This window comes from Charadrius vociferus, unplaced genomic scaffold (assembly GCF_000708025.1).
Source record: "Charadrius vociferus isolate BGI_N301 unplaced genomic scaffold, ASM70802v2 scaffold56, whole genome shotgun sequence".
NCBI lineage: Eukaryota > Metazoa > Chordata > Aves > Charadriiformes > Charadriidae > Charadrius > Charadrius vociferus.
Window position 1 is genome coordinate 4,162,234 of NW_009649057.1, and position 12,009 is coordinate 4,174,242.

General features: G+C 50.8%; 1 protein-coding gene across 1 annotated transcript in view; it reads right to left on the reverse strand.

The window, feature by feature from the left end:
* Window positions 1-8,557, reverse strand: part of LOC104289183 (chromosome unknown open reading frame, human C9orf91) — a 9,308-nt gene extending 751 nt beyond the window's left edge. Inside the window, exons 1-7 of the mRNA XM_009888091.1 lie at window positions 8,408-8,557; window positions 6,445-6,554; window positions 5,785-5,892; window positions 4,456-4,605; window positions 3,233-3,343; window positions 1,484-1,564; window positions 411-596 (exon numbers count right to left, since the gene is read on the reverse strand). Of these exons, the coding sequence (XP_009886393.1) occupies window positions 411-596; window positions 1,484-1,564; window positions 3,233-3,343; window positions 4,456-4,605; window positions 5,785-5,892; window positions 6,445-6,554; window positions 8,408-8,513 (852 nt within the window). The 5' untranslated portion in view covers window positions 8,514-8,557. The remainder of the gene's footprint in view (window positions 1-410; window positions 597-1,483; window positions 1,565-3,232; window positions 3,344-4,455; window positions 4,606-5,784; window positions 5,893-6,444; window positions 6,555-8,407) is intronic.
* Window positions 8,558-12,009: the final 3,452 nt, after the last annotated feature.

Consider the following 12,009-nt stretch of genomic DNA (forward strand, 5'->3'; position numbering starts at 1 on the left):
GCAGGAATGAGGACACATTTGTTGCTCAGTGTGGTACAAGTCTTTAAAGGCACAGCCCATGGAGGAGACAAAGACTGGGCATGGCCATGGCTCATCCCCAGACAGACACAGGCACTGGGTCCCTGCATGGACCCTGGGACAGGTTGCCTTCCAAACAGGGACCCCCGGCAACCAGCAAGGAAAAGCCCAATCCATGAATTCCTCAAGGATTAGGCACTAGCTGCTCAGTGAGCATCAACTGCTCAGCAGTGTCAGGGCTGGAGAAGGTGTGTGTGGACTTCCAGGTGTTCCTACTGGTGAAAAAGAAGGTGTCCCCATGGTTGGAGGCTGGTGGGATGAGTTTTGGAGTCAAGGTGCCTGGGAAGGTGATTTGGCACCTCTGTCCTTTGAGAAGGGATTTTTCTCATTACCTCTGGTGGGCCCTCAGGAACGAGGCGGAGCAGCTCATTGCATGTCACAGGCTCTTTGTTTAGGTTCACTCCACTGGATAAAAGAGGGGACTCTTCACGCAAAGCCTCCTCCTCTGTCCTGGGGTCGGGCTGAACCACCGCCTCCATAACCACACAGAGCTGGTCCAGGCTGTGCCGCAAGCCTGACTGGAAGACAAAGAGATTTGGGGGGCGTCTCCAGAGGCAGGCAGCAGCTGTGTCCTGAGGACAACCTTTAAAGGGCATGAATTCCTCCTGAACTTTTTTCCCTCCTGGGAGTTATCATCCCAAGAGTGAAAAACAGCACGGGCCAAGAGCTGTGCCAGCCCTTGGAGGTGGGTGTCTTCACCCCACAGCCCTGCTGCCATCAGCGGCCTCTTGCGCTGGCGGCTGCTCCCAGTCACAGCCTCGCACAGACAGTTTTTGCCTTTAAAAACTATATAAGAGATATCAGCCAATATGTGAATCGGTGTGTTACTGTCCACCCCCTGATCTGCATCTGTTGGGTCACCCAGTGAGATGAGCAGCCTTGAGGTTCTCGGAGGGTTTGTACCACTTCATCTCTCATCCTGCGGCCGTGGTCAGCCAGGGCGATTCAGTGCAGGAGAGCACTATATATTATACACCCACACAGGCAAAAAGATCTTCTGAAGGCCAAGAGGACAAAATTTTTATACAGTTAACCCAGTTCGGCGTTTACTTATTCCTCAGGCTATCCCTATTATTTCAGGAGGACAGCTCAAGGTCTCAGCTGTTTCAGCTTGTGATACACATTTTCAAATTTGTCCTTGACTCTTGATGACTTTCCTTTATTAAAGCTGTATGGTTAATTATCCAGACACACACGTACCACAGGGCCGAAACAAATTCCTACTGGACTGGTCAGTTTACCCACCTCCCAGTCTGTCCAGCTCCTAGTTCGCAGCAGGGGATGCCCAGGAGGACACTCAAACGCTTGGTTCTCCTTGCCCACCTCCATCCCACCGAAGCCGGGGCATAGGGGTGGACCTGCACATGTCACCGCGGGAGCTCGGGCTGCTCCCACCGTCACTTACCTGCCGTGTCCTCTGCAGGTCCGTGATGTGGGCTGACAAGGACTGGTGGCAGCGCTCCGGGCTGAAGCGCACAAACCACAGCTGGCACAGGCAGGGTTAAGGAAGGGGTCTTTCCACGCTTCGCCCTCCATCTCTATGCGGATCGTGGTACGGACCTTGCAGGAAGCGGTGCAAAGGCAGGTGGTGCCCACGGGATGCTCAGGACATGGGAACCAAACAACACATCGCAGGGCTAATTTTAAGCCAAGAGGGTCTGGGCTAAGGCAAAACCTCAAAGTAAAGGGGAAGAGAAGAGGGGTGACAGGGAAGGTGGACATTGCCCCAGCGGGCAGCCAGTCCTGCTTGCACACCTCCTGCACCCCGGGGGGGTGAAAACTGGGATAACCCAGGGCTGTTGCCAATCACTCATCTCAGTGGCCTCACATCAAAATAAACTGGCGGGTCACCTTGGCTTAAGTCCCCTAAACTCCTTCCTGCTTTCTTTCCTTTTTTCTAGGGTTTCATTCCATATATTTTTTTACAAAATTTACTGTACTTGGTGCTTGTCTTCAGGACGAAGGCACCGTTTGCAAAGAGTCTACCAAGAGCAACGTCTTGGGGATGTGATTCCTGCCAGCTTTGAGGGCAGCAGCCCCACAGAAGGCAGCCAAAGCTACCATCATCAAGGTGATTCAGAAACAGCATAAAAACTAGAGGGTTAAAACAGATATGACATTGGAGCAGACCAAGAAATAGTAAATCCTTGGGTTGTTTTCTGCTCTCAGGCAGTTCTGGGACACATAGGTAGAGGTGAAGGTTCCTTGGATTAGTCCTCACTTACTGAGGTGCAAAACTATGCTGGTCCAAACAAACACATCATTCAAGTTCTTAAGTGCTTCCTCCTCATTCTGCATGACTTCACCCCTCCCAGCCCTCCTGCGTGGTTCCCTGCCCCCTTCTCTGACCCTGTGCTTCAGCCTTGGCTCCCTCTCCACTTCTATTTCATACCTCTCTGTACATATGGGGTACAATGAGGTCCACCAGCAAATCTGAGAGATCATCTCTCTCACCTTCCTTTTACACTTCCACGCTGTCTTAAAACTCTCTTCTTTCCCCTAAATCTTCATCCAGTCCAGAAAAGGTATCTCTGAAGAGCCGCAAATGAGCCTCCCCCTACCTGGTTTCTTCAACCCGCATTTTTAAAAGGCCATGAAGGTCAGAAGTGCTTGGCGGGTACGGACCGGGCTGCCAGGCACATGCCCTGGGAAATCAAGTTCTCTCACGTGCCCGAAGGAGGGAGCCCAGGGCTATGAAACACCCGGAGAGCAGAGGCACTTGGATGCTGTTGGCTTAGTTTGTCTCTGCAAGGCAGAACAGGAGCTCCCAGGGATGGGGACTCCAGTTTTCTCTGTGTTGGGTTGGGTTTTTTTTTGCCATAGGCACATTATGAGCAGAGTGACAGCAATGAGAATCATCACTGTCACGTAAGTATAACACACTTTCAGGAACGATTGCCTGCCCAAAGGACTAATCCCATTTCAATATTTTAGACTCATCATTTCACATTTCCTTTGGGTATATCTCAATCCCCACTTTTAGGAGAAGAAAAAATACCCAATCCCTCATGGCATCCAACAGGAGAAAAGAAAAATCCTAGAAACCTCAGAAATCCCACCCACTGGAAATCCTCATGGATCATAACATCCATAAATACTCCCAAGTCATTAGCTTCCCAGGAGGGGTATAAATGATTTCCTACAGAAAGGATACTTGTAGGATGTTGTGCGGCCCATCCAAGGCATCTGTAATCCCCAGTATTAAACCGTGTTTGATAAAGATTTCATTGACAGCCGCCAGCCTCACATCTGTGTTCATATTTATCTGTTAAAGAATGCAGGAAAAATTAACACGCTTTACAGCAAGAGTTGGGCGAGCCTACAGCTACAATCTGCAGCTGGATAATCCCAAATACCGCGTCTCTGAAAGGAAAGCGGTGACAAGAGCAGTCTGCAGTCAGGCAGGATTGTCACCAGCCATCAGTATCGGCCAAGCCACCGCTTGTGGGTGTCTGCACAGTCAGAAATCTCACTGAGGATTATTTCTCTTATAGACAAGATGTCTGAAGTGGAATCGACTTCCAGGATCATGTTCTCTCCTCCTTCCCCAGCAGTCCTGCGTGAAGGACTCCTTCCCTGACCCTCTGCACACCCGCACATTTGCCGGGTTTCCCTTTGGGAGAGTCACTGCACAGCTGTCGTTAGAGGCTTGCTCCAAAATCCATTCAAATCAGTGCAAGGACCCCTCTCGATCTTGAATCGAGCCTTTCCAATACTATTCTTCAGATTGTTCCTTAGGAATTTCCATACTCCTTCAATTCCTACAAACAAAAGTTTGGCCAAAACAAAATTCCGACAACAACGAACCAGTGGATGCTGCAGGCTGGTTGCCTCTCACGCTAACATCACCTCCGTGTTTCCTTCTACTGCCCAGTCTATGTCAGTTGTATAATTTTATTGGAACTTCTATGGGTTAGGAGTTGCCTTTTTCATTCTGGACCTGTTGCAAGGTTCAGGGCACCACAGCACCACAAGTAAACGATGCTATAAACGGCTGTGCACAGCTGAGGCTGCAAGGACCGTGGTCAGAAGCGGGGCAGGAGCCGGCTCTGCTGGCCCCCGCCGTGGCTTCCCACCAGCCGTGGGAGCGCAAACTGCTCTCTGCAACGGGTTGCTTTCTCTCCAGCGACAGCAGGCGCTTTGAGCCAGCCTGCCGGGCTCAGCACCTACTTTTTAGGCATTACGACACTTCACTTGGCTGTAAAACACCTCTTGCCTGAACCCAATCTCCAAGTCTGCTGTAAAAATATCCCTTCTTCCCTGGATAACTGTGTTCTTCACATGCATCTAGGAGATGAGCTGGGTCCCAGCGCTTTGGTGTGAGGGAGTCCTGCTCCCCACGTGTTGCGCGCCCCCACACAATCAGCCTCCTCTTACCTTCCTCTGGCGACGATCGATAACCAGTATCACGACGACAGTGACTGCTACGGCAGCCAGGGTCACCAGCACACTGGCCCCCCAGTAGCGTCCAAAGGAACACAGCTGGACTGTGGAGTAAATGTTTGTCCAGAGAGACACGTAGAAAACCTATAAAAAGCCAGAGAGCCTGATGATACTCACAAAACTGTGAAAGTGAGAAAAGTCAAGGGAATAAGAAAGCTACCTGTCCCTTCTCCCGGGGGTAATACCTTACCATAAATTAGGTCACATGAGATCTTGAGAGGGTGAGAAAGGACAGAAGTTCTTTCCAATAATAAAAAGGGGAAAGAAAGGACTAGAAGGATGGAGTAAGCCCTAGTTTATTATAAAAAATTACTGGTCATGAAAGACAGGGAGTGAATTACTAATGATGATTCATACCTAGGAAGGATTTGAACCGAGTTCTTCCATTTAGATAAGAAATGCGCTCACTGAGGCATATTGATAATGCTTCTAATAGTCCCTGTATTTAGAAAGCTCCTATGTCAAAGCACTCAAGGTGCTGCAGAGACTACTCAATTACAATAACGCTCAAAGGTTGGACACTGACACTGGGCTCAAGGACTATTTTAAGGACTGACAGACTTGGCCTTTGCATAAAGACAGGCAAAACTGAGTTCACTTGGACTTTACTTCAGATAGTGTGCAGTTGGGCAGGAGGTTGCCTAAAAGCAAATATAATGTACATGTACAGCACAACATCTCACAGCATCATCTTGCAATAATATAACTCATTTGCACTAAACAGGTACCAAAACCCTCAAAGCACTGAGCACCAGTTCCTACAATATTAGTGGAAGAAGGAACAGAGATGTATAAATGGCTATCCAAAAAAATAAATGCAACTAAAATGAAGGAGTCAGGTTTTATCACAGCCTCAGCACGCTGCAAAGTATCAGCCTTACAGTAGATGGTATTGGTGGGGGTCTCTGGAGGAGCTTCTCTCACCAGAAGCAGCCAAACAAGACTAGACAGGCAACTCAGTAACCCAAATTGACTGGTTCATTGGTCTTAATTAACATCAGGACCAGAATATCTACAGGTTTTTTAAATCAAGTTCAAAAATATGCCTTCCAGCAAGGGGCTGGTGAAGGTGCCTTGCCCTCCAGTCTGTGAACTGGGATTTCCAAAGGAGCCTTAAGCCCACTAGGATATGTGAAAACCAGTGTCTCTTCCCCACCCAAACCTCTGTCCCTCTCTGGGCACAGAAACCCCAGTTGTGGGTCTTGATGCATCTCAGCAAGTGCCTGTCTACACCAAGCCTGGGAGAGACCCCGCCATCCTTACCACGGCGATGGCTATCTGGAACGCCCTGGAGTTGTAGAACATGTACCGTCTCACTTCAGGCTTCAAGACAGCATCCTGGATTAACCTTCTCCACTGATCTGCTGCCACCTGCTCGGGGAGCAAACAGCAAACTGGGACCACCCTCCATTTTCGGGCTCCTAGTCCCATCAGAACCAGCTTGGGCAGTCATCATGGGGCCAGAGCTGTGTCCCAGAGCACCCTCCTGCAGAGCGCACCTCCAATCTCATCCATACAGCTGTCACAGACCAAAACCACATGTTCTTGCCTCATTTGCAGTGAGTAATATCTCCCTGGAAAGTGCAGGGAAAGCCACAAGAGAAAATCATCTTTTTATGACAAAGGATAAGACAAGACAGATTGTCCCAGGGATGCTCCATCCCATCAAAGTGACTTTCAAGCCACTCACTAGAACTTATGCTGAATGGGTTTCTTCATGGAGGTTTAAGCCAAGATCATTACAGTCAACTTGCAGTCCATGGGGAATAGACTGAAGCTGAGCTGAAACGAGCCACTCAAACCAAAAAAAAAAAAAACAAACCCAAAACTGTCTGTGATGTGGATGCAAATGCAAATGATGCTAATCCAGCAAGCCTTCACTCCTACAGAGTCACCAGGGGAGATAACACAGGAGAAGCTTACCTCAACCCCAAGAGACTTCAGTTTCTCTGCACAAAGCTCCATGTCAAAGGAGGTGGCCGAGCAGTTGTTGTCCATGCTGAGCACCATGAGCACCTGGCCATTGAGGGGTTCTGCAAGAGCCCAAAGGAGTTATGAGCACAACTCTGGCTTGGGTTTTTCCCCAAGCAGCTAAGGAGCACATGGCAAAGGGAAGGCTGAGGAACACAGACCACCCTGATGTGTTTAAAATGGATCCAGAGTTGCCCCTTGGACAATTCTAAGAACATCACAAGGAGCTTTGGAAGCAGCCTGACGTCCCCTGTAAGGAAACAGCCTACAGAAAAACCAAGGAAACCCCAAACACATTCTAGGACTGAGCAGTCAGAGATAACATGATGCTCTGATCTTCAGCAGGATAATGTCTTGCCTCACTGACCCCTAACTGAAAGGACAATGGTCTCAAGCTGCTCGGTGTTGCTAAGGCTGTCTACCTCTTAGAGAGATCCCCCATTGCCTACCCACCCCACCCACCACAAGAAAAAGCTTGAGCAATCAAATTAAAGTGTTTTCCAACAATCATATTGTCTGGGATGTCACACGGCTGCACTGGACCATGAGCCCTGTAGGTCCTCCAGCACAGAGGTCCCCACTCTAGCAGTGCTCCTGGGCAGCATGGCTTTGCTCAAGGCTCTCAGCTTTCCATGTTTCAGCTTGGGCTAAGATGAGAGATGTAATCCAGAGACCCAAGTGGCAGTCAGGAGCCTAGGAAGTGTGAAGACATCCTGTCCTAGATTTGAGGAGCAGGCAGCTCGGAGCTGAAGCAGAGCAGCCTTGGAGTGGCACAGGAGAGCCGTGATCTCCAGGCATCCCATCTGGCACTCAGCTAGAGTTTACATAAGCTGTGCTGTGTCAAGAGGAAGAGATCAGGTCTAAGGAAGTGCCTTGTTCAGATGAGATCCTGTTTCACAGAGATGTTTCACCCAGCTTTCCTTCCCCTTTGCAGACCTGGGGTCAGCCAGGCATCCCCTGGGGCTGCTTCCACCGAGATGCCACTTAGTGCTCTCCCAAACTGCTGTGCTGGCTGAAACACAGCGTGCACTCACCCTTCCCTTCTCTCCCACTTATGTCCTCCATCCTCATCATCTCTTCCCTGCTCAGGAACAGGAGATGCCAAGTGAAACGAGGCAATTACGTTACAACAGGGCGTGACTGCATCGAGTCAAGAAGGGAAGAGGAGATGCATCTGAAATCTCCAGGATAACAACGTCCTGTTTGTTTGCTGAGGTTTATCTCCTCCTGACACAGAGCAGTGGAGGCGGTGAGTATAAAGCAAGAACAAAGACAAATGACCTCAGCCTTGGGCTCGGCTCTCCTGTTCTCCATGGCTTTGGTCAAGTTGCTCAGCACAAAGTTGGGTGCCGGGCTGAGATTCCCGAGATTTGCAGAGGGGCTCAGCTCCTTGACCTCTGCTGGAGCGACAAGAGCTGCTTCGCCCCTGCAAAATCTGAGCTCTAAGGAGGTGCCATGAACTCAGCAAGGTAAAAGGGTGCCCTGCTGAATGGCGCGGGGAGGTCTCGGTGAGAACAGCCATCCATGGCACTGCCTTCTGTCTCTGCACAGCACCTCAGGTGCTTTTGGAAGTAGAGCTGCAGAGAGGGAGCAAATTGTTCCCGGGGAAGGGAGTCACTTGGAAAGCACATGTCAAGTTTCCCAAAGATTTCTTGACTTCTGAAGGCCAAGAGAAGAGGACTTCCAGGGTCCTGGCTTTCAATAGGTGGATGTCCATTCATTCCTACACATCAGGCTTTCCAAGAAAGTCAAAGTGTCTCTGTCCCCTCCCCAAAATGCTGAAACATCCATAATGTTTAGTTACTTTTGCATATGAGATGCTGTTAGTGGGCATCTTTGAAAACCCGGCTTCTGTTATTTTAAGGGCATTGTACTCAAAACCGCCTTTCTCCTTATCATCAAGTCTCTCACTTACCTTTCACCCACTGCAGGGCTCCTTCCTTTAGATCGCTCTTACAGTAGAGGATGGAGGAAAGTGACCCGTTTTTCTCAATTCCACCAGTTTGGGTTTTATGGGCCATGCTGAAGGTGCTTCTCCTTGAGGGACTCTCTGTCGCGCTTTCAGAAATTCAGCACTTTGTATATCTGCCTTATCTCTCCCTGCTAAGAGACACGATTCAGCCCCAAGGCGTGCGCTCCTCCTTGGCGAGCAGATTGTGAAATCCTCACTCACACTCCCACTGACAACTTCCTCGAGATCCTGCTCTCCGCCAGCAAGGAGACATTTTCTAGCCCTGAAAAGAGGAAAAGAAAAGCCCAGATCTTGCAGAGATGGCAAATAAATGGTAACAGCCCAGACGACTCGGGCGTACTCTGCTCTTCAGACCCCGCACCCCATGGATGTTATCACCAGGAAAGTGTTGGCCAGCCACGAGCTCAGCATGCACAGGCTCCCCTTTTGCTGCAATTACCTTTTGCTGTTGTTAATAGGTGGGAAAGTTACCCTTAAATATTCCTTAAATTATCCCGACATCCTTAAATATTCATATTTAAAAAAAAAAAAAAATTAGTCAAGGAATAGGCAGGTTTTCTACTTGTGAAGCCAGTAGGCTTTTTGCCACTGCTTTCAGCGGGTGCTTTTCATCACCCCTCCCTGGAAGCGACGGGCCCCGCTCACTGCCGCGGTGGGTAATTCCCCACCATGCAAAGGAAGCGGCGCAGGTAAGGAAGAAAAACGCACCCACTGACGGCAGCGGGAGGCAGGAGCCCTCCCCCAGCAGCAGCGAAGCCTTTGGGGGTCTCTGCTTCCCCTTCTCTCCGCTGTGCCGTGGCACTGCTGGGAGGCGACGGGGCACATCCCCTGTCCTGGTTTGAGGTAAAACGGAACCACTTGTGGTCAGTAACTTGGCTTCTTAGCTGGGCCTCTCTAACAACTCAAATTAACAGCACATTGTGCAGACAATGTTCACTCTCTCAGGGTGATCAGACCTCTGTTTAGAGCTGATGCCCAGGCATGGCATGCAGAGAGGCTCCTGCTTCTACTTACTGCTGTAACACCCAAGGCCAACCAACTTTGTTGTTTGCCCCGTTGGAGGGTCGGAAGCGGAAAAGCATAGTGGGGTCCCACCTGCAGGGAGGAGCGGACAGGACAGGTGACCCAAAACTGACCAACGAGGGTATTCCATCCCATCTGCCTCATGCTCAGTATAAAGGCTGAGGGATCAAAGGGTCAGCTCTCTCTCTTCCTGCAATGGCCGACGTCTGAGGAGGACTCAGTTCGTCTGCCTGCGATCCCGATCCTGAATGCAGATCCGGAATCCAGTTCCCGTCCGTCACTGGGTCCAGCCTGGGACTGCCCCAGTGCCAGCCGGTGTCGTGATTGTCCTCTCGGGAGCTCGAAACGGTTTTGTCTAGATTTCAATATTTCTTTTTTTATTTTATTCTTAATATTTCAGTAAAGTAGTTTAGTTCCTTCTAAACTCGCAAGTCTCTTTTTCCTCCTCTGCCCCTCTCTTCAAAGAGGGGTAGAGAGGAGCACCTGTTGCTCCCATCTGGGGTCCCCCAGGTCCCCAGCAGCCGATTTGGCCTAAATCACGACATCCCCGCAGCAGGCACCGTGCCCACAGGTTTTCCAGGCAAACGCTGCTGACGCAGATCACCAACCCGCTGCCAGGACCTGCAAGTGGATTTTAAAGCAAATGCTCGGAAGACTCCAAAGTTTACTTTTCCATGATCTTCCACTGCCGCGGCTCAGCTGCAGCCGCGCTGGCTCTCCAAAACTATCATTTACTTTTTAACCTCTGGTCTCTCTTATTTTTGCACCAGGAGCCTGTTGCTGTCTCTTGGTGTGAGGGTCCCTCAGGGAGCTCATCCGCTCTCCTCCCGAAAAGGATTGCTGATTTCTGACTGATGGTTGTTGCCGCAGTTACCCTCCCTTGCACAAAGGCAGGGGAGTCACTGGTTGAAGGACAGCGGGAAAGGAAATTAAGGCAAGAGAAACAACACAAAAGGTCCTTCTGACGGCAGAAAACAAACTGCAGAGGGCTGGAAACTCACACTTAAAGGAATTAAGCCATGGCACGTGTTGCACAGGAGGTGTGCAGTGTGTGTGTGCGCACCCAGGATGAGCACAGCACCCGCTCTTCACCGGCACGCACGAGGAGCGATGCTGCCGTGCGCCGAGGACGGCTCTCCAGCAGCAGTTCCTTGCAGAGCACGGGCAGACACGCGTTACACAGCACGGCTCCCAGCACCGAAACACGGATTCAGACAGTGAATTTTCTCACTCCTTTTTCCCCCCTCTTTTGCCTTCAAACAGGTTAGCGTCAAACAGAAGGGAAAATGAAAAACCAGACAGAAACACACGCACAAACCGGCAGCAAAGCAGAGAGTGAAAAACTAGATGGAACAAAAGGAAAACCTAATTAAAACCTACCACCCTGTCGTTTCTGCTGTCACATTAAGGTAGAGATGAACCAAAGCTCCCTGGGTTAGATGTCCAGGATTTTACGTTCCCGGAGGACGGTCCCCAGGAAGCGACTGGGAATGGTGCCGCAGGGTGAGGGCAGCTCAGCCTTCCCCAGCGCATCCCGGGGCTGCGGGAAGGAAACAGCCTTCGCCAGCCGGGACCGGCTCCTCGGCAAAAGCACCTTTGCTTTTACCTCTTTGTGCAGCATAGACTTGTTTGGCTTCGCACTGCAAAACGACTGACTTTTTTTAGACACCAGTCCCCCCCAAACCTCCCTCTGCCTCCTGCTGTGCTAACGCCAGGGCCATCCCCTCGTCTCCTGCACTCCTCTACATCTCTTCTTGTTCTTTATGCAATGCCAACGTCTCTCTGGTGACTTTCCCTCCTTCAGGCTACGGACCTTCTTTTTAGGGCATCTCCAAGCCCTCGCTAAACAGCGGAGAAACGTTCAGCAAGTCCTTCTGCTTCGTTTCCAGAGGGGCTGGCAGAGGCTTACCTGGTCCAGCTCACCTCCTGGTCCTGGGGAGCCAGCTCAGCTCCCTCCTCCTCCTCACTCTCTTCTTGTCCTCACTGTCCTTTGTCCCGCTCTGCCCAGTGCGCTGTGCTGTCCCACAGCTGAGAGAGGAGGTCTCCGGTCCCACAGCTCCAACCTGCGTGGAGAAGGTCTCTCTCTTCCCTGCGTCTCCCAGGGATCACAGACTAACCCGGCGCCGCTCACCCCGGGCAAGCAGCTCGCACCCCCCCACCCTGGCGCTGCCTCTCGTTCCCCCAAGCTGCAAGCACCAACTTGCAAAATCTCCCTTGTGCATGTGACTTTTCCCCTAGGCTGGTTTCGGAAACGTGGTTTTAACCCTCTAGAGCTCCTCAAAAGTGCTTCCCCACCAGGCACAGCCGTGGGAGGAGATCCCACCGCTCGAGTTATCCTCACCTTTTGCCAGGGAGAGGTCCAGGGCTGGAGCCTAAAGGTTGCGAAGAGCTGAAGAGCAGGACAGACAGAAGGCCAGAAGGCTCTCCTCCTCCTCCCTCCTGGATCAGCCGGGCAGCACTCACGAAGTACAAACCCCAAAGTTGCGTCAGATTAGTTGCCGTGAATGTCTCAGTGACAGTCG